Source organism: Polypterus senegalus, chromosome 2, assembly GCF_016835505.1.
Source record: "Polypterus senegalus isolate Bchr_013 chromosome 2, ASM1683550v1, whole genome shotgun sequence".
Classification (NCBI taxonomy): Eukaryota; Metazoa; Chordata; class Cladistia; order Polypteriformes; family Polypteridae; genus Polypterus; species Polypterus senegalus.
Genome location: NC_053155.1, coordinates 178,769,784 through 178,793,363, shown reverse-complemented (window position 1 = coordinate 178,793,363; position 23,580 = coordinate 178,769,784). Strand labels below are relative to the sequence as shown.

Genomic DNA, 23,580 nt, shown 5'->3' with positions numbered 1-23,580 from the left:
GGCTGCAAGGATAGGCTCTGACTTCTCATTACAATGAATTTTACTAAACAGGTTTGATAATGCTTACTTCTGCATATGATGAGTTCAAAAACGGGGCAGGTCAGTCAGTCATCTGTGAGGGGGCGTGCTGACCAGGAAAAAAGCAATCAGACACCTTGGTCTCTCATGTCCTATTATCAAGAGAGGTGGCAAATGGATTAATAATCGCCATTTATCAAAAAAAAACAGACAATTCGATCCTTGATTCCCTGCTCTTGACTTGAATTTACAGTGATTTTACGTCCTGCCATTGCACGATTAATAATCTGAATGCTGCTGTGGCTCAGTGGGCTTATAAACTGTTGCTTGTACGTGCATCGTATGTACAAACATACATCGTGCCCCATGTATTGTTGCAGTCACATGTATGATCAAAGAAATCCTTTCCAATATGTTAGACAACAGTGAGTGAAACACCAGAATCGGTTTTAATTGTACGTATCTACCTCAGTCTTACTGTTATATGTGATTCAAAGATAGAGGACTCGCACAACACTTGGCGATGCATTCTTTGGTATATCGTGGCAGTCAAATCGCTTTGTCGTTCATATCGGAAAAACGATCTCAGGTACAATAATAGCAGAAAAAAACAGTGCCTTTGCCTTTCAAAACAGCCGTTCTGAAGTCTCGAAGGTCAGTCATCACAATGTCGACAAGTGCAGATACTCCGGTTTCATTACAGCTTCTTTTGGAGACAGTAGCCTAGATGGGGTTTCCACTAAACTTACAAATATTCCTTTATCGCATTTTTGACGTCCACAAAACAGTGCACCTATTACATTCATTCGATTAGAACTTTACCATCAATTATCGACTCATTCTAACAAATCATCCGGGAAGTAGGATTTATAAACACCAATTGAACAGTCTAGTTTGATTGACGTCTGCTTTCCACCAATTGGAGATTTTCAATACTAACGAGGGTGGGGCGGAGGTCTTCGAGCGGAGATGAGTCGCTCAAATGACTGACGTCTGGTAACAGCCTATCACATTCCTGCTCAGCAGACCTGGTGGAGGAGGATTCTTAAGTGTTGTGACATTGACTTTGAGTATACCCAATTGAAAACCTGAATCTGAATAATTGACGTCTCTTCCAGCTAATTATAACAAAGAAAGTGGGCGGTGCAGGAAGCGCTTTGCTGTTGGGACTGTCCATGGTTGTTGTACGCGCAGGCTGGGACTAGCAGCATGGCGGAAGAGGAGAGTGATCAGGAATCAGAGAGATTGAGAGAGGAGCTGGAGAGTTCATTGGAGGTTGCGGTTAGGTTAGACGTGGAACTACGGGCTGTCGAATATTGTTCCAGGTTCTGTCAGGTGAGTGTTGCCGCGCTTGGCTGAGTCGGTTGGGTAGTTAAAATGCCCCTGCCCCCTCCCCCCGGGCCGGCAGTACTGCTAATGTTTACTTTCTTGGGATTCCCTTTGTAGTTTAAGACTGCCTCATTCTAGAACACTTTGTTTTTTTTTCATCTTTGTTGTTGTGCAGCAAGCGAAAAGAGAAACTTTTTTTATTTTTTTAATTAACACAAAGTGTTCTTTTCAATCCATAATTATTATATGGATCTGACATGGGCAGGGGAGTCGTCTGTAATTAATGTTGGATCCATTTGAAAACCTAGCCTCAGAATGTTTTTGAATGCCTATGCAAACCCAGGCTCCGATAGATTTTCTTTGTCTTTCGCCGTTTTGTCGTTCGGGATGGCACATTGGGGTCGAGGAGTTTATATGCTGAATCGATTATCAGTATCAAAAAATCTCTTTTTGAGTGTTAACATTTACCGATAGTAGAGCTAGGGAATTTAGGCCTGTATGCACATAATTACTTCAGTTTCATGTTAGATTTAATCTCCGTATTAGTGTACCGTTTTGTTTACTTTTTCACAACCAATTGATATAGTAAGTTACATACCTTTAACTTTGTTAGTGTACTTAGTGAGTTAGTGTAGGGCTGCGTCAGCTCACATCGACAAAAGGAAAAAAAAAAAGATTAAAGGTTATTTCCACATTGAAAAGCAAGAAGGTGAAATACACCAGGTTTCGGCACCAAAGCCTTTATCAGATGTGCAGCTGAAAATGATCTAGCAGGTAACATGTAGAAGTGGAAGGAGGGCCCAAAGCCAGGGTAGGTGAAATGAGAAAAGGTGAAAGTAATAGTGAAAAGGCTGCTTGCTATAAGAGATGATGAAGGGAGAGATTGCAAAGTTAGTCGATCATTAAATACCTGGAAAATATGTAAACCTAGGCTGAGAATAAGTTTTTTTTTTTTTTGGTTGAAAGTCTGTAAACATCTGTGAAAGAACACAGATCATTGTGGCTATGACCAAGGCATGTGTAGTGTTTTACTGTATAGGCATTTTTAAGTTTTTAATTTTAATGGGTCAAACATGCTTTGTGATACAAGCCGTCTACCTGTTCCACTTGTACAGATGGCTGGATGCTTTCAACAGGAAATGCAATAACTACAGTTTTTAGACCAGATACAATGCTGTTGTTGGTGACATATTCAGAAGTGACACATCAGCTCCTGTTACAGCCCAAAGTGCCTACTGAGTAATGTGGTTCTCCTCTGTTATGTGAGCTGTGAGACGTTTAGGTGGTTGACAGATGGGGAGAGCAAGGTAAGGGTTAGGAAAAAAAAGGCTCATGTGGAAGGATCAGTCTGCATAAAGGGGGAAATTTTGTTTAACAACCTGTGGGAGAGAGTGTGAACTCTTCAGAGAGAGATATGGTTGAGAGGATTGTTTTCAAGATGTCAGTTTTCATGCTAAAGGCTTGTTTCAGTTCCCAAAGTACCTCATTTTGCACAGATGATGCATACATTCAAATGCCCAGAAACAGCAAGACATTTAACATTTTATCTCATCAACTGAAGACATTCAGTATTTTTGACCTTAAAGCTTAGAATCCAGACAAATATCCAGATTCTGTGCATGTAAAACGCATCCTTCCTTTTATTTTCTTTAAAAAGCAGTAACACTGGCAAGTCCATTTTTAATCTAAGCAGCCCATTTAATAAGTATGAAGTCCTTCCTATTTGTTAGTAAGCAGTTTACCAATTTATTAGATGCAGAAACAATATGTGCAACATGTTGCCTGTTGGATCACTCTTAGATCCAATGTTCTGAAATCTGCAGAAATTTGTTTTAATTATTTACTCAGCTGACATTTGCTACATGTTCCAGTTGTGGTCCCCGGCTGGGCTCTAGCTTGTGCCTCCTCCAGACCACGAGGGGGCATCCGCCCTGGTTATGTTGGGGGCCTTGGGTGAAGGGCTTGGAAGCCCAGCCTTGTAGGGGCCCGTGGCCACCGCCAGGCGGCGCCCCAGTGCCTGAATATCCCGGAAGCCCAGTACTTCCGCCACACCAGGAAGTGCTGGGGGGGAAGACGACAGGGGACACCCAGACGGCTTCTGGGTGCGCAGCCGGCACTTCTGCCACACTGGGGCGTGGCTACGGAGGAATGCCGGGAAGCAGCTGGAGCCCATCCGGGTTCCCATTTAAGGGGCCGCCCTCCAGTCATCGGCAGAAGTCGGGTGGAAGAGGACGGAGCTGGAGGGAGGACTAGAGGCGGCCAGGAGAAAGGCAGTGGAACTGTGTGGCCTGGACATTGGGGGAATTGGTGCTGGAGGAACTGGGGTTTGTGAGTGCACGAAAACTGTAAATTGACTTGTAAATAAACGTGTGCTGGGTGAAATATGATGTCCGTCTATGTGTGTCTCCGGGCCAGCGTCCACAGAGTGTACATATTCATAAGAACATTAGGAGTACAGGTAAGATAATGTCATTTGGTTCCTACTTGCTTGCCTAGAGCAACCATGTTAGACCTAACAAACAGCCAACAGTATTAGGATGCACTAATACATTTAGCTGTCTTTATTGGTGAACAGGGTTTTCATTTTCTTTTAGGCCAATAAGTACTATTGTGGTTGTAAACAAACAGTTGGCTCTGATTTTTCAGGTACAGCTACCCAACAACTTTATTGCACGTTTTTTAATGTTCATTTTTTCACATTTTTCCCACCATAGGAATAACAGAATTACAGTATGAATGTCCCCTCAAGTGTTTCTGACAAAAAAGCTTTTTATAGCATTTGCAGTGGAAAGTGGTATCTTGGAATATTAATTATACTGCTATTTTAAAGAATAGATTTGATCCAGGCAGTTCAGTATTTAAACTCCACAAGCTAAGAACAGCAAAAAGCGTACAGTGAGAATCCAAAATATTGAGACATAAAACATGTTCCAGGTGAAAAGATGAATATGCGAGTAATGTACCAAATGTCAGCTTTTTTTGCGTAGTGTTTTGCATATAGCATATGCAATATTGTAAAATAATGACATTGGACATGGATAGTGTTCCAGTTCCACCTGAGGAAAATTATTAGGACTAATGAATGACAGGTTATTCTAATTGCTCTGGTGTTCTTAGATAGATAGATAGATAGCTAGATGGATAGAGAGATATACATTTATTTGTCTTCAGGGGGAAATTTGGCTTTTTATTAAAGCTCTTTAAATAAAGAAATACATAAATAGATGGCTAGGTAAGTAAATAAATAAATACACATACAATATGGTCTAACTAAGAAGAAAATTAAAAAGAGAGAAAAAATCTGACTACACAGTCATAGTAAGGTATTATGCATTCGTACTGCCATTGGTATAAAGGAGCCCCAGTTGTGTTTCCTGACACAATTGTGCTGAGTAATTTGTTGGCTGACAGTACTCTGTTTCTGTGTCAGAGAGAAGATGTGCAGCATTGTTCATAATGGCACTCTGTTTTGTTTTAAGTATTTTCTTTGGCACTACCTCCAGTGGGTCAAGAGTGTGTCCTATAATTGAGCTTGCCCGTTTAATTAGCTTGTTGATTTGGTGGGCGCCTCTTGTAGTTATCTTACCAGCAAACCACATCATAGAACAGAAAATTGTACTGGCCCATCACAGAGTTATAGAAGATGTGAGGGATGTAATTTCCCATATTATATTATCAATTTATAAGAGCTTTGAGTGTGTAGGGTTGCATTTAGGGTCTAGTGTTGACATCAGAAGTACGAGAGATAAAAACTAGAGAATTCAATGTACAGAAGTTTGACAATAAGATTAAAGAAAACACAGATTAGAACTATTGGTGAACAGACATTCTTTAGTCAACTGTTTGGATATTTTGAAAAAGATAAAGACCACTGTAGATGTAAGCAATTTGTAAATAGGCCATTCCAGAAAGACAACAGTGGCCGATGACAGCAGTATTGTTACAGCTCTTAAATGAAACGGTAGAATAACATTAAAAAAAATGATGCAGGTCTACAAGGTGCAAGGGTGAAAGTGTCAGTATTCCCCTTTTACTGAAGAAGTAAAACAGAATCTATACTGTTAGATGCAAATCAACGCAAACACCAGGAAGGTCAGAATGGAATTCACAAAAGAAGTAGAAAGATTATCCAGAAGGTTCCTGGAGCAAGTTTACATGTGTTTGGAAAGAAGGGGGCTACACACCATTTCTTCTGTGAAGCATGGAAGGGGCAGTGTCATGGCTTGGCTATGCATGGCAGTTTCTGGAACTGGCACACTGGTCCTTTATTGGTGATATAAGTGACGACAAACGGCAGGATGAATTCTGAAGTGTACAACATTATCTTCTCAAATCCAAACAAATGCTTTCGTGCTCATTTGATGGAGATTCATAACACAGCAAGACAATGGCATAAGGAATGCTGTTCATCAGAAAGAAAAAGTGTTAGATGATAAAGTGAAAGAATTGAGCACTCAGTCAGTCGCACATAAACACAATAGACCTTTAAAGATCAACATGTGCGGAGACATTAGGCCACTCTGTACTAATCTTTATTATGTCTGTGAACTGGTTTACTTCATTTAATCTATTGTGTTTAGTTTTAAAATATTTTAAGTTGTTTTACCTCTTTATTTTACTCTATAATTATTTGTGTACGTAATATATTTGTTAATGTACATGATTGAATATTATTGTGCAATACAATAACTTGTACTGTATTGTAAAATCTATTGTTGAGTGATTTCCTACGGTATCACTGAAGGGAAATTTACATGTAAGTTCACAGTTGCACAACATTGACGTGTTGCTTCTAATTAGGTAGCTTCTGTTAAGTTTTGTCAAGTAAACCTGAATTGGGCAAACACAGATTAAATTTCTGTTTCTGGGATAGGCATGTTGTATATGTGTGCTCCATGCTATCAGGATTGTCTTTGATACTCTTTGTTCATGTACAGTGGTGTGAAAAACTAACAATAAGCCTGTTAACACAAATATCTCTGTTAATACAAAAGCAGAATGACAAACTGAAGGAGTCCCATACTCTTGCCACAAAATGCACCTTGGCTCACCTCTTTGACTTAAATGGGGAAGCTGACCGACTTATGACTCCACTAGAGTCCAGTATAAGGCCAGGATGGAAAAATACATTTTTTACATTAATGCATTCATCTTGCTATCTTTTTTCAAAGTGGCTTAATCAAATACAGTGGTGTGGTGTGAAAAACTATTTGCCCCCTTCCTGATTTCTTATTCTTTTGCATGTTTGTCACACAAAATGTTTCTGATCATCAAACACATTTAACCATTAGTCAAATATAACACAAGTAAACACAAAAATGGGAGAAAAAAAAATCCAAACCTACATGGTCCTGTGTGAAAAAGTAATTGCCCCCTGAACCTAATAACTGGTTGGGCCACCCTTAGCAGCAATAACTGCAATCAAGCGTTTGCAGAAATTTGTTTTAATTATTTACTCAGCTGACATTTGCTGCATGTTCCAGTTGTCGTCCCCGGCTGGGGCTAGAGCCCAACCGGGACGCCCAGGAGGAATGAGTCTTTTACAGTGCTCTGGAGGAATTTTGGCCCACTCATCTTTTCAGAATTGTTGTAATTCAGCTTTATTTGAGGGTTTTCTAGCATGAACCGCCTTTTTAAGGTCATGCTATAGCATCTCAATTGGATTCAGGTCGGGAGTTTGACTAGGCCACTCCAAAGTCTTCATTTTGTTTTTCTTCAGCCATTCAGAGGTGGATTTGCTGGTATGTTTTGGGTCATTGTCCTGTTGCAGCACCCAAGATCGCTTCAGCTTGAGTTGACGAACAGATGGCCGGACATTCTCCTTCAGGATTTTTTGGTAGACAGTAGAATTCATGGTTCCATCTATCACAGCAAGCCTTCCAGGTCCTGAAGCAGCAAAACAACCCCAGACCATCACACTACCACCACCACCATATTTTACTGTTGGTATGATGATCTTTTTCTGAAATGCTGTGTTCCTTTTACGCCAGATGTAACGGGACATCTGCCTTCCAAAAAGTTCAACTTTTGTCTCATCAGTCCACAAGGTATTTTCCCAAAAGTCTTGGCAATCATTGAGATATTTCTTAGCAAAATTGAGACGAGCCCTAATGTTCTTTTTGCTTAACAGTGGTTTGCGTCTTGGAAATCTGCCATGCAGGCCGTTTTTGCCCAGTCTCTTTCTTATGGTGGAGTCGTGAACACTGACCTTAATTGAGGCAAGTGAGGCCTGCAGTTCTTTAGACGTTGTCCTGGGGTCTTTTGTGACCTCTCGGATGAGTCGTCTCTGCGCTCTTGGGGTAATTTTGGTCGGCCGGCCACTCCTGGGAAGGTTCACCACTGTTCCATGTTTTTGCCATTTGTGGATAATGGCTCTCACTGTGGTTCGCTGGAGTCCCAAAGCTTTAGAAATGGCTTTATAACCTTTACCAGACTGATAGATCTCAATTACTTCTGTTCTCATTTGTTCCTGAATTTCTTTGGATCTTGGCATGATGTCTAGCTTTTGAGGTGCCTTTGGTCTACTTCTGTGTCAGGCAGCTCCTATTTAAGTGATTTCTTGATTGAAACAGGTGTGGCAGTTATCAGGCCTGGGGGTGGCTACAGAAATTGATCTCAGGTGTGATACACCACAGTTAGGTTATTTTTTTAACAAGGGGGCAATTACTTTTTCTCACAGGGCCATGTAGGTTTGGATTTTTTTTCTCCATAAATAATAAAAACCATCATTTAAAAACTGCATTTTGTGTTTACTTGTGTTATATTTGACTAATGGTTACATGTGTTTGATGATCAGAAACATTTTGTGTGACAAACATGCAAAAGAATAAGAAATCAGGAAGGGGGCCAATAGTTTTTCACACCACTGTATTTGATTAAGCCACTTTGAAAAAAGATAGCAAGATGAATGCATTAATGTAAAAAATGTATTTTTCCATCCTGGCCTTATAATGGACTCCCGTTGGAGTCATAAGTCGGTCAGCTTCCCCATTTAAGTCAAAGAGGTGAGTCAGGGTGCATTTTGTGGCAAGAGTATGGGACTCCTTCTGTTTGTCATTCTGCTTTTGTATTAACAGAGATATTTGTGTTAACAGGCTTATTGTTAAGTCAAATTCATTTGAAAAGAACATAATACACCAAAGGTTCATCGTGTCTCCTTTCCTGTTTGTTATTATCATTGTTATAGTATTAAGTTCAGTTTGGGGATCTGACAGTTCTGTCTGTCTCTTTTCATGTGATGATAATCTGGCATATAGTGAAGCTGTTGTCTGATGAATGTTGCTTGTTTAGGTTGATAATTGTGTAACTTCAAATAAGTGGTCATAGTCCTGTAACAGAAAAGAGTGGGTTACTCTGTCCCGGTTAGAGGGGAAAAAATCCCCTGATATGATATAGAGTGGGTCTATATCACTTTCCTTGTAGTGACTTGCAAGATTGAGATGAAATAAAAACAACCAGATAGTGGTTACTAGGTTGAATCTCAATGATGAAAGAAAGAGCTCAGCAATACCAGAGAACACCAAAGTGCAATAGCTGCTTCTCTGCATCTATAACAAGTAGTTCAGGTGATTTTTTTTTTTTGTATTTAGCAAGAACGTTCCCTACTATGCATATGATATGTACGATGCCTGATGCATTGTCTGAAGTTCCAGGCATACACCTAGGACATGATGACTTTAAAGTTCTCTGCTTGCCTGATAAACCAATTTTTAGGAGTAGATTGTCCCTTCTGTTTTCTTTGATATGTTGTCGGTATAACCCTCACCAAGATGAACTAATGAAGAATAAGGTAATGCTCAACTAGAATTGGGTGATTTAACATAATGAGTGTTATTTTTTCCCCAGTACTGTTTGCTGTTAAGTCTGCATCCGTAAAGTAAATCCTCAATAAACTGGGATTTTCATTCATAAAAATGAAGGCAAATTTGAAAGATTGTCCTTAAAGTATTTCATGTAGTTTTAAATAATTGTAACTTCTCTCTATTATAAATAAAAAAAAAATCCTGTGGGAGGGAATGACTAGGAGATGGTACGTGATCTTCACATTAAGGTCACGGATGACACTTAAAAGACCTGCGAGGCGAAAGAGAATGGCCACATAACATCTCACGGGGACCATAAACATGAGACTTTGTGCCAAGAGATTGACCCAGGAACGTCTCGTGGGGATGTAGATCATGAGATTCTTGCAAGACTCGCCCTACTTACAAGCAATATCAAATAAGACCACAAAGCGAGAAACCATCAGTCGTGTGCTTTGAGCACACAGATTCAGGGCTCTCAGCGCATATAAAGCGTATAAGGACAATACTTTATAAATGAAATGTCGACGACTAAATGAAGAAGAAAGAGCAGCGTGGAGAAAAGAGAACTAAAATCATTGGAGAAAAAAAAATGCAAAAAAGAATAATCTAGGTGCAAATGCAGACAATAAGGAAAGTAATAATCAGCCTGGAACAAGTGGAATTGGGGAAAAAAGCATGTCCAATCGGGCTTAGAAGTAAAAGACAAAGTAGAACTTCATAAAGACGTTCAAAAACGCTGGCGCGGTACACATGCAGAGCAGGTTAGAGATTATGAAAGCAGTGGAATTCAAAAGGCTCAAAAAAAAAAAAAAGGCGCGATACAAATGCAGAGAAACGTAAGGCATATGAAAGCAGAAAAATTTTAAAGTATCAAAAAGAAAGTAAACATTGCAGTGACACAAACAAACGGAAATTATTTCTCGAAAAAAGGGAAAATAATCACCAAGGACCAGATGTCATTGAAAAAAAGCAGCACAAAGAGAGGTCAGAAATAGAAGACAAAGAGTACAAAAAAAAGTAAAGCGTCATAAAGAGGTTAAAGAACAAGGGGTCCAAACACATGCGGAGCAGGTGAGAGATAATGAAAACAGTGGAATTCTAAAGACACAAAAAAAAAACGTAGGCACGAAGCACATGCAGAGCATGATACAGAATATGAAAACAGAAAAAAAGACCGTGTCAAAACAAAGAAAGTAAAGATCGCATTTGCGCAAACAAAGACAAATTATTACTCGGGGGTTGGGGAATAACAGAAAGGCAAATAGAGATCAAATATATGGACATTGGTGATATGTCAGAAGTATGTCTAATATGTAAATATTGTAAGGCTTTGAAGTTCAAGTCAGAGACTTGTAGATCTTCTAATTTGTGTTGCCATCAGGGAAAAGTTGTGTTTATACACCGTGAAGAGGCGTCTCCAAGAGAATTAAAAGATTTGTTGTTTGGGGAAAGTGAAATCCACAAACACTACAGGCAAAATATACGCGTCTACAATAATCTTTTTGCATTTACATCATTCAGTGTGCAAAACGTAGATTTACACAAGAATGGACCATACGCTATGAGAGTCTGTGGTCCAGCAACAACTAAAGTAACAACAACTTTAATTTCGAAGAAACCACAATTGCAGGCAGTCGTATATTTATGATCACGGAGAAGCGATGCAACATAGAATTGAAAGAGTTAAACGATCAGATGTATTAGAAATTATACAACCAATAATGGATACAAATCCATAAGTCCAAAAGTATTGCACTTTACACGAAATCTATCTGCAAAACACAGACAAAGAAGTTTTCTTGGATTTCTATATGAATCAGAAAGATCACGCACGCATATATAATAAACCAACGTGATGAGTTATCAGCGATAATAGTTTCGAAAGACAGAAATATCTAAAACAAATTTAGAGGATAACATATTTTCCAAGACAAATGTAGAATTTGTGAAGTATTTAATAAAAAATATAAAAGAACCAGAAAAGGGTCTAAATATTTTAAAACTGGTCTTATCAGCTTATTCTGTTGTCCATTATGAAACATTTTCTCAATCCTTTTAGCTAGGACTTTGGAGAGTATCTTGACATCATTATTCAGAAGTGAGATTGGTCTGTATGATGCACATTGTAATAAGTCCTTATGTTGCTAAGGAAAGATGTTAATTAATGCTTGGTGAAAAGTTTGAGGTAGAATGTTGTCTCTAGCTTCTGTAAATGTTGCTAATTAAAGGGGAGCTAACTTAATTGAGAGTTCTTTATACAAATCGGCAGGGTAACCATCAGGGCCTGCTGCTTTCCCACTCTGAAGTGAGTTATTAGTGTCTAGTAATTCTGATAGTGTCAGAAGTTTATCCAATTCCTCTGCATTGAGAGTATCTAGTTATGGTATCTGTAATGCATCCAAAAATGCATTAGGTTGTGTCTTGTCTTTAAACTGAGTAGAATATTCAGACTTATAGTAGTCTCTAAATGTGTGTATTATATTTTTAAGATCAATGATTTTATCTCCGTCTGTGTTGGTAGTTACTGGGATTGCATTGCAAACTTCCTGGTTGTAGATTTGTTGAGCTAAGATCTTACTAGCTTTCTCTCCGTGTTCATAATACTATCTTGATTTAAAAATGAGTTATGTTTCATTAGTTTTCAGGAGGTTGAGTTCTGTATGCAGAGCCTGTCTTTCCTATGAAGTGCCTAATTTGAACACCTGCCATATTCTTGATCTATTCTGGTAATTTTATTGGTTAGCTCTGATACCTTCTTGATTTCCAATTTGTTTTTGTGGGAAAGATATGAAATAACCCTTAGGAAAGCCTTCAGAGTTTTGCAGAGTATTCCTGCAGAGACATCTGAGGATGTATTTGTCTATTGTCTGATGTATTTGTAATTTGTAATTAAATAATTAAATAAATTTAGGACGGAGTGATAGCTCTGAGGCTAAGGATCTGCGCTGGTATCCTGAAGGTTGCTGGTTCGAATCCCCGTCACTGACAAAAGAGATCCTACTCTGCTGGGCCCTTGAGCAAGGCCCTTAACCTTCAGTTGCTCCAGGGGCACTGTACAATGGCTGACCTTGCGCTCTGACCCCAAGGGGTATGCAAAAACTAACAAGTTTCTAATATGAGAAATTGTATAAAGCAAAATAAAGAATAAAAAAAATTCTGTACAGTTCTCTTCTCATCTGCCAATAAAAGTGGCTTATTTCATTCATCACATATAAACATTTATATATTTATGCAACTTCTATATATTGTTTCTTTATGGAGCTGTTTGCGATATTTGATTTCTTACTGTTAAATAATTTCTTGCTGCATGTTATATATAAAATTTGGAGAAAAGCATGATTGACAATGCACACTTAAATTATTTTGTTTCTAAGTTCTTTCTTTTCTTGGCAGTGTTTACTTCTGGAAAGCCAGCTTACTAGATATCTAAGTAACCAGGTTGCCATATCAGTGTAACGTGCATCATTAAACCATTCTAAATCTGGTATTATTCACTGTTGTAGTAACCACAGGTTCTGTATTATGTCTAAAAGATTTTAGTCAAAACAGTTCTGGTAAAATAAATACACAAATCAGTCAATCAATCTCTACTCCAGATTTTGAATTAGTGGTTGCACAATATTGGCGGTATTTCATATAACTCCGCATATTTCCCTTTCATAGTGCTCCTTTGTGGGAGAATGAGAGAAGTTTAGGGCAGGACAGAGTCTTCCATGTTAACTTAATAGAAACAACTGAAAGAGAAACATTTCAATTCGGAAGTATTGATTTTAACAGTTTTTATTTATGTGAGGACCAGGATTTCACTGAGCTGTGCATTTGTGCAGTCGATACAGTAAGAATTAAAATTGAAAGTGTGTGTGTGTGTGTTTTTTTTTTTTCCTTCAAAAAAATCCAACTTCTTAACAGTTGCTTATCTGTGGACAGAATGCTGTTCAGTACTCTCATGCAAATGACAGCTGCATTGGGTTTAAAAAGCCAAGGCTAGACATTGTAACCTCCACTCTAACAGCAACCCCAATAGTGAAACTTGCATCTCACTGGTCCTCCCATTCAACCCAAAAACACGGTCTCTCCCACATGTCATTAAACAAAATATCCCCATTTTGTAGACTGATCCTTTCATAGGAGGTTTTTTTTTTACTAGCCCTTTCTTGATCTACTTCCAATGACCACCTGTCCTGCACAAACTTCTCGTCTGAAGCTCACTTCACAGAGGAGACCCACATTACCCACCAGGCATTTTGAGCTGTAGCAGTATCTGCTGTGCCACTTCATTATATCTAGTCTCTCTGGAAAATTCAATATTATTAAACAGTCTGAAAATCTTATTTGCTACAGTTCTTGTAGGAAGTGTCCAGCAATCTTTATAGGTGAAACAGAAAGACAACTTTCAGACCGTTTCAAATATCGCATTCGAGATGTTAAATTACCCCTTAAACTGCCACATACTTGGGGGTTAATGCACCCCTGGACATCAAATACTTTTTTGCTGCACCTTTTAAGGAAATGTCACAATTCAACAAGAAAAAGTGAAATTTTAAAGGAACACTTTTTTTTCATGCAAAGATCATCACAATTACTGCAACACTGATCATTTTACACACTGCCAATGAACTGTAAAAACAAAAACAAAAAAAAAAAGAAACACTACTGCAACAATCTATTATATGTACAAGATGCAACTGACCCATTTGATGAAATTCAGTAAATCACTGAGCCAATAGCTCTTGAACTGGCTGCACACAAGCACACTGGTGGCAACGTTGATGCTTGCAGGCTAATCTAGTGTAGCAGCTAAATCCCAAGGACAGTGATGCTGATTCTCTAGGAGGCAGCAGTGATCATGACCTGGCTGCTCAATGAATATATGGCACTGAGTGATCAGCTCCGGCATGCTGGCAAATTGCACTCGGAACAACTATAGCTGATTGTGGTGTTCAATTAATGTATTTCGTTGAATATACTCGGCTCTGGAGTGCTGGCAAATTGCATTGGGAACTGACTATAGCTGGTTCTAGCAGAACAATTCTCATTCTTTGATCATAGCCTTACTGATCATTCTGTTTGTGTTCACTAACAGGTCTTTAAAAACTCTTTTCAAAGAAAAACTTAAGCTCATTCTCTTTCTGGGATCACATATTTCTCCAAGTCTTGATGACCTACTATCTTTTTAATCTCCCTTTATCATCCCTAATGGCACTTCATGTGCCCTAGCTTTGATACCACCTTCCCCTCCTATATATGTTACCTGATTTTTCCTTTCAGTTGCACACCTGATGAAGGCTGTACAGGTGAAAAATAATGTCTCTTACCTTTTCAGCATGAAAATAACCTTAAAAATTTCCTTTTCCTTAGATTTAAAAATACATCTTAAGTCAGTCTGATAATTTATTTAATGTAATTTGTTTAAAATTTAATCACTGAAGAAAATAGCTAAAGATAATTACTTAACTCTGACCTATATTTATATAGGATTCTGTTACTGATGTTTGATTTTCTTTCAGATACACAAGATGACAGAGTCACAAGTTGCTGGGACTGGCATCTGGCAAAGGCTGACTATGTAGCTTTGCTTGAAATAAAGTTAGTTAAATGCATATACTGTATCAGACTAATTGATCATATTTATTAAGACTATTTAAAAATATTCTACTACACAAATAATAAAGGTAGCAAGTGGCAGTTGAACTGTATATAGCAGACTGACTAACTTTTGTCTTAAAGCTGCTCACTATCTTGAAGATTGGTTAGTGTAAGTGGGTTAGTTATGATACTGATGTATTTTTTGGCATTATAGTTCCAGAGTGTTTCCATTTCAGGTTTTTGTTCATGGGAATAGTGCTGTTGTGGGACATGTCTTTGTTTTACATAATGAACAAACAATCATTTCATCACTTTTTTCTAGTGAAAACACTCCTGCACAGAGGAGACCTTTGGATATTTGGAGTAACTTTACTGTGGACCATGTGATGCACCTGCTGCCACAATTCGCTTACTCAAAAATTGTAGATAGATACTTTATTAATCCCAAGGGGAAATTCACATAACCCAGCATCAGTATACTGATACAAAAAACAATATTAAATTAAAGATTAATAAAAATGCATGTAAAAACAGACAATAACTTTGAATAATGTTAGCGTTAAACCCCCCCTGGGGTGGAATTGAAGAGTCACATATTGTGGGGGAGATTGGAGTGCAATAGTGCCGAGTATCATAACACACTGGCATGCAATATGGTGATGATGCAGGAATGATTAGTTGGTTAAGAAATTACAATTAGATTGTGTTAATTAGGCAGTTACATTGAATAACTATGGCAGCCCAGTTTGTTTTATGTTGCACAAATTTTGGCATTGTGTAAGTCTAGACTTGCTTTGCCATATTGCTGTATTTTACAGATTAAGCAGTAATTCTACTTATATGTTTATATCCTCATTGTTGAGGACCCAAGTGGCTGGACCAGGTAAAGAGGACACCCCCATAATACGTAGCTGTGGCAGATGGATGATCATTTCTGTGGGACTGGACTGTGTATCTGCTTGCGGGGTTGCCAACCAGGATACCCAGCTGTTTCGTTGTATGGTGGGTGCGGCAACATGCCGTACCAGTGCATTCTCCCTGACCTCACTTGTCTATATAATTTTGAATGGGGTGTATTTACTTGTATTGTCATTAGTAAATTGGACAGCTTTCTGTTAAGCATTTCCCTTCAAAATGCATTTTAGGATAATTATTTTAGACTACCTTACTACTCTGTTCCTGGATATACAATTGTAGTAAGAACAGATTTTTAAGAACATTTTTCCAATGCACTAAATGTATTTTGCCCCTGTTTCACTTCTGAAAGTGCAGTGCTGTTTTTGTTAAGACTATAAATCATTTATTGCAGCAAACAGTGGAAAATAACTTTCATATATCTAATTTTCCTGTTATAAGATAAACGGCATTTCAAAGAGCTTCTTATCTAGATTCCTTACAGCCAGTCAGTTCTCTCTGGCATTTTCATCTGCCAAAATACAGCAGTACTGTATAGGTTTAAATATTACCTAAATTATAAGCCCTGTAGCTACCTGCCACCCAGAAAAATTTATTGGCTATGAATTGTCTAACTTAAAATTTCATGGCTTTCAGGTGAGATAGGACAACCCATAATAACACAGAAAGAATATGTATATTTTATGCACTACATGATGCAAATGCAAGACTCTGCTGTTATGGGACAGCAGCCAAGTTATTGTAGCTTGAGTCTGGCAAACCAATGAAACAGCATTACTACACATACCCTTTCCTTTCTGCAATAGGACATTTGGCCTCTTTAAAACTGGATAGTTAGACACTTTTCTGGGACGTGATGGTCATATATTGGTAATTTTTCTGCAAAAATTTAATTTCAAATGTAATGCCTTCGGCCACAAATGGTGACCATGTTTCTGTATTGGTAGTGGGTGAAGATCAAAAGATACTCCATAGTTACTTTTGATTGGCATAAAGTCTTCTGCTCAATGCATTCCTAGTAGAAGGTCTCCTTTCTTTTTGAAATTATTGTGCCAACCAGCAAATACAGTAGTATGCAGACTTTGACTGGAGAAAGTTCAGTCTACAAGTGTATTTTTGGGATTGTTAAAAAAAAAAAAAGTCCAGTGATTGACTTTGGCATAGTATTTGCAGCTAAACATTTTTGTTTAGGCTACATATACAGGGAGTGAACATAACAATTTAAACATCAATTTTAAACTGATGAAAGGCATTCAAATTTGAAGTTACTAAATCACAATTACAAATGCAACTGCAAAGGTGAAATTATATTAGAATTATTGCATCAGCTATAAAAGAGGCCTGAAGCGGAGTACTTTCATGTGTGAATTTTCAAAGCAACATGAAACAACTCTCAGAGGCCAAATAGTACCAAAAATAGTCACTGGAAATACTGAACATGGAAGTTGTATATTAGCAAGTAGAAACAAATGCTGCAAGTCAAAGCTCACTGACTGCGATATTTGGACACTTCACAGAATATTTGTTAAAAGCTATATAATTACAGTACCAAAGATTAGTAGAGAACTAAATCGGCCATTCCATGACTCAGTCTCCTCAAAAAATATACAGTAGACCCCCGCGAGGTCGCGGTTCAGCTTGCGGCCTCAGTCATTCACGGATTTTTCCTTAGAACCTAACTAATAATTGTTAGCGGAAACTGCAAATATCCTCAATTTTTATGGCTTTTTTCTTGGCAATATTGTACTGTAGAGAGAACAGGAAGCAACTGTAGAGAAAACTGCGGCTTGGGATGATGAAAGTAGCCATTAGAATTTGAAACTGCAACTCCCAGCAGTCCCTGCAGTGGCTCTGATTGGTCTTCTGTTGAGGGAGCTGGGGCTGTTGAGGTCAAAGGATTTCTGTTTTATGTCCTCATTAAACCAGGGTTTTTGGTTTGGGAACATACGCATAGTCCTGGAAGGGGCACATTTGGACGTGCACCAACTAGTGTAGTCACTCACAATCTCTGTGTATTCATGGATATCGTTAATGGCCTCTTTGAAAATGCTCCAGTCTGTGGCCTCTAAGCAGCCCTGCAGACTAGCTTTTGCATCATCAGTCCAGGTGTTAATGGTCCTGACTATGACTGGCTTTGTCTTGAGCCTTTTGTTGTTAAAAAAAATAAAAAAAAATAAAATAGAAAAGGGGCAGAGTGGTGGCTCTGAGGCTAAGGATCTGCGCTGCTATCCCGAAGGTTGCCGGTTCGAATCCCCATAACTGCCAAAAGAGATCCTACTCTGCTGGGCCCTTGAGCAAGGCCCTTAACCTTCAATTGCTCCAGGGGTGCTGTACAATGGCTGACCCTGCTCTCTGACCCTAAGGAGTATGCGAAAAACCAAGTAATTTCCTTCAGGATTAATAAAGTATAATAAACAAGAAAAATAAAAAAAAAAATAAAATAAAAAATAAACTGGATTGAGCCGGATCGCCAGGTGATCAGACTTTCCAAAGTGAGGTTTTGGTTCAGCTGGAAAGGCATTTCTGATGTTGCTATAGCAGTGGTCCAAGTGTTTTATCTCCCCTAGTGGGAAAGGTTACAAACTGATGCAGTTTAGGTATGTTTTTCCGGAGATTGCAATGGTTAAAATCTCCCAGAATAATAACAGCGGCGTCAGGATATGCGGTATCATGCTCGTTTAGCATATCATGTAGCTCCTTCACTGCAGCCTCCTCCTCAGCGCAACGGGGGGATATACACGACAATCACAATAATGCATTGCAGTTCTCTGGGCAGGTAAAATGGCCTTAGCTTCAAAGTCAGATATTCCACATTTTCAGAACAGGATTTAGAAATGGTCTTGCAGTCGATACACCACGATTGTTTGAGGACGGCCATTCCTCCTCCGTGAGTCTTACCGCTGTCCGCAGCACATCGGTCCTCCCTGAAGACCGTGTAGCCGTCTGGTGTTATTGCCTCATTGGGTGTCGTTTCGCATAAGCACAATATGGAGCAATCCTGAATGTCCCTCTGCGTGGAAATCCGAGCGTGGAGCTCGTCCATTTTATTTTCCAGAGACTGAACGTTTGTAAACAATATGACCGACACGGTTAGCCTTCCATTTCTAACCAAGCGGTGGAGCCTTCGGTCAACTCCTCCCCGTCTGTCATGCGTCTGCTTCGGCCTGTTCTCAGAAGAGCTTCCTATCGGGCATTGAGTCAGCATAGTGTGGTAGCTCAGGGTGTAATTCCCACGAGATCAGGTCGAAAAGTCCGATGTGGCTGCGCTCTCTCAGTTATAATAATGTTGCCCGATCATAAAGAACGTTTGCAGAGTGTGTCTTAACTCAACACAAAAAAGTAAGAAGGAGAAAAGAAAAAAGAAATAACTTGACTCGGAGAGCTCTGCAACGTCGCCCTGTGGGAGCGCCATATTGTTCCAGTAGTTTTTAAAATAGTTTTTACAGTTCATTAGCAGTGTGTAAAATCATCAGTGTTGGAATAATTGTGATGCTTTTTGCATGAAAAAAAATGTGTTCCATTAAAATTTCACTTTTTCTTTAATTGTGGCATTTACTTAAAGTGCAGCAATTTGGCATCCAGGGATGCATTAACCCCCAAGTATGTGGCAGTTTAAGGGTTAAAGCCCCAAGATGCCGCCGAAACAAGCTGCACCGCCTAAGGCTTCTGGCAATGAAAATGCGCTTGCATGAATTACAGTACATATAGCGGTAACATTGGTATTTTACATTCTAGCACTGTGGGAGACATAGCAGTACAGTATACAGGTTTACCTTTAATTTCAAACTCAGCTTAATACATTACCTAAAAATAAAGAATGTAAAGTGTTTTGGGGGCATATTTAAGGTTTAAACTATGAAAATCTGCATTTTTTTAACCACATCCAAAATTTGCAGTTTTTCACAATTCACGGGTCCTCTAGGAACATAACCCCATGAATTTTAGGGGTGTACTGTACAACATGAGCTTTGTTAAGATGCAATTTATGACAGAGCTGCCATTCAGGAACCACTTCCATTCAAGGCCAATATTCAGAGACTCATAACATAGTGTAAGAAGCACAAAAATTGAACCTCATAACCAGTGGGTTTTATTAAGTGTTTGTTTCAAATTAGTGGGTCTGATGCTAAAATAGTTGCAGCCTTTCACGATTCAGTGCTGTCTGCCTGGGTGTCTGCTCTTCTTGTTTTTAATTGTCATTATTAAGATACAATGAAGGGAGCAAACTGGACAGTAAATGGTAAAATATAATGAAAGCAACAAAAGTTAGTTAACCATTTAAATCTATAGCAAAAGCAGTCTTGTAAATGTAAAAATCATCCTTCTGTGCTTTCTTAATCTATACTAATAAAAGGCAAAGCCCTCACTCACTCACTTACTCACTGACTCACTCACTGACTCATCACTAATTCTCCAACTTCCCGTGTGGGTGGAAGGCTGAAATTTGGCAGGTTCATTCCTTACAGCTTCCTTACAAAAGTTGGGCAGGTTTTATATCGAAATTCTATGCGTAATGGTCATAACTGGAAGCTGTTTTTCTCCATTTACTGTAATGGAGATGAGCTTGAACGCCGTGGGGGGCGGAGTTTCGTATGACATCATCACGCCTCCCACGTAATCACGCAGTACATAGAAAACCAGGAAGACCTCGAAAAAGCGCTGAAGAAAACATGCATTATATAATTGAGAAGGCAGAGAAACAATAAGAAGCGAGCGAGTGACATATACTGCCATATTCATGAGTTCTGCTACTTCGGAAAAACAAAGCACGATGTAAACCTACACTTTAAATTAAGTTCATAGACAGGCTGCGCTGGCGTTTGTAATTTAGTGCCTGCCCATATAAGGCCGTCCGTCAGCGGCAATCCAATAGCAAACTCCACTAAATATTCACGGGTGAAGGACTGTGTTTATGGAGAGGAAGATGAGATGGTCAGGGTGGTGTTTGACACAAACTCAGCGAAACTGCGAGAGAAAGTTTTAAGTGCCAGGACTAAGGTAACATTAAATACAGCCATGGACATAGCACGAGATGGCACCAGCACAGCTGGGAACCTTCGATGCATGTACACCGCGGCTCCGTGAACTGGCGCAGTGCACAGATAAAAGCAACAGTTCCAAAGGCTGAACAAAACCGAATTACACAATTGAAAAGGCAGCAAAAATATGAAGCGTCTGATAAGCATATTCATAAATCCAGCTACTGCGGAAACAAAGCACACGTGGAAAAAGTCAATGTCCCGCTAAAGGAAGACAGTGTAAAAAACCGTGCATGCAGTGTGTCAGGTCTCAGATAAAGAAGAAGGCGAGCTGTTTATTGATGCAGTAAGAAGCGAATCGATGAATGAAACCTGTCATCTTTACAGCGATTGACAAACACGGAATGTAACTTGAACACAACACATCCTACAAATACGAACCTGATTGAAAGAAATAATGATAATCAAATCCTTGATGACAGCAACACTCAGTAACACTCACAAAACAAATACTGTATATTGACAGTCATGTTACGTTATTTTTAAAATGTTCCCTTTTCTTTTCTAGCTTTTTAACACACTACTTCTCGCTGCGATACGGGTATATATATATGTATATATATATCCCGATCTACATACTCTAATAATGGATACTTTATTAGCCATCAATGATTGTTTTGGTAAAGCCATACTCAGTGTATTCATTAGATGAGCGGTAAAAAGTAAGAGCGAGGGAGGATGACTTATTGAGGCATGCAGGCTGTAGTGCGTCAACTCTATCTGAATTGCGATCACATTTGAAAAAATATATCTTTTCAAGTTCTATTTAGTCCATATGTGTCAAACTCAAGGGCCACGGGCCACATCCGCCCGGCGTGTAATTATATCCGCCCGAGATCATTTTATATACTGTATTATTGTTATTAATGGCCCGGTATATGAAGCGCTGGTAACACAATAAACTACAGATCCCATAATGCAGCGCTTCAGCTGCCTTGCGAACACTTACCGTTAATCAAGTCTAGCTTATGATGCTGCAAGTTATTGCGAAGCTAGCTCACACGATGCTGAGAGAAAAGTTGATTCTGAAAATAGAGCCTTTAAAACCGATGGGAGGCTGAGTATATGTTTACTGAACCCGTGTGTCTCATTTGTGGAGCTAATGTGGCTGTAATTACAGAATTTAATCTAAGGCGGCACTATGAGACAAAACATCAGGGTAACCTGAATGCAATGCAGAAGATACAGAAAGCAGAATAATTAAATAAGAATCTGACACTTCAGCGGACGTTTTACCCGTGCACAATCACAAAGTGATTTCAAGTGAAGCTGCTTTTATGGGAGACACAAATGCACCAGTGCACCTTGCCCCCTTTTCCCTGTTGCCAAGTAATGTTAAACCAAGTCGTCACTACGGTGTTCCCAAATCGCACTTTGCTGATAAACTGAGCGCTGCACTGAGTTTGCACGGCGCTTTGGTGACTTTGAAGAACAAAAAGTCCGTCTACATGCGGCTCGAACCTTGTGCATGTTTGGTAGCACATATCTGTGTGAGAAGCTCTTCTCAGTGATAAAGACTAACAAAACAGCACACAGGAGTCGCCTCACTGATGAGCACCTGCAATCCATCCTGAGAATCTCCACAACACAGAACCTCACACCAAACATAAACGAACTTGTTGCCAAAAAAGATGCCAGGCGTCCAGCTCTAAAATGACATATGAGCAAAGACAACTGAATGATTTGATTTGTTATTGCTGAAAGGAACACATTTTATTTATATTTCCAGGTTTTGTTATGCAGCATGTTCATATTTGAATTTGTATAATTTTGACAGGATATATTTTTATGGAGAGCAAAATCTTTTGGGATATTTAAAATCTAAGTTTATTTTTATATAAAATTACATAAGAGTAAAGAAATTTGAATGTTTGTTCTTTTAATGTTTACTTTATTTCTAACTTGTATAATTTAGACAGGATATATTTTTATGGAGAGCAAAATATTATAAGTTGTTTAAGGTTTGAGTTGATTTATTCAGGAATAATATTCCTGTCTGTTTTACCATTCCTACCAAAGATATTTCTGTCGACTAAATAAAAATTCCTTCTATTTAAAATTTAAATAGAACTTGAACAAATACGATAGTTCATAATATCCACACAGACTTGCACGTAAGAGCGGGAGTTATCCGTTTTAACAAGCAGCGTATTGCACTGATACGAAATAGCATATATATATGTATGTTTATGTGTGTGTGTGTGTAAATATATATATCTATATCTATATCTATATCTATATATATATTATATGTATATGTATATGTATATGTATATATATATATATATATATATATATATATATATATATATATATATACTAATAAAAGGCAAAGCCCTCATTCACTCACTCACTCACTCACTGACTCATCACTAATTCTCCAACTTCCCGTGTGGGTGGAAGGCTGAAATTTGGCAGGTTCATTCCTTACAGCTTCCTTACAAAAGTTGGGCAGGTTTCATTTCAAAATTCTACGCGTAATGGTCATAACTGGAAGCTGTTTTTCTCCATTTACTGTAATGGAGATGAGCTTAAACGCCGTGGGGGCGGAGTTTCGTGTGACATCATCACGCCTCCCACGTAATCACGCAGTACATAGAAAATCAGGAAGACCTCCAAAAGCGCTGAAGAAAACATGCATTATATAATTGAGAAGGCAGCGAAACAATAAGAAGCGGCGACTGACATATACAACCATATTGATGAGTTCTGCTACTTCGGAAACAAAGCACGATGTAAACCTACACTTTAAATTATGTTCATAGACAGGCTGCCGCTGGCGTTTGTAATTTAGTGCCTGCCCATATAAGGCCGTCCGTCAGCGGCAATCCAATAGCAAACTCCCACTAAATATTCACGGGTTAAGGACTGTGCTTATGCAGAGGAAG

General features: G+C 38.8%; 1 protein-coding gene across 2 annotated transcripts in view; it reads left to right on the top strand.

Annotated features, from left to right (window-relative positions):
- Positions 1-1,195: 1,195 nt before the first annotated feature.
- znf654 (zinc finger protein 654) overlaps positions 1,196-23,580 on the top strand; it is a 95,173-nt gene continuing 72,788 nt past the window's right edge. For both annotated transcript variants that reach the window (XR_005632652.1, XM_039744978.1), the window contains exon 1: positions 1,196-1,353. Coding sequence is in view for 1 of the 2 variants with exons in the window: in XM_039744978.1 (XP_039600912.1) it covers positions 1,228-1,353 (126 nt within the window). In the remaining variant the exon portion in view is untranslated. The remainder of the gene's footprint in view (positions 1,354-23,580) is intronic.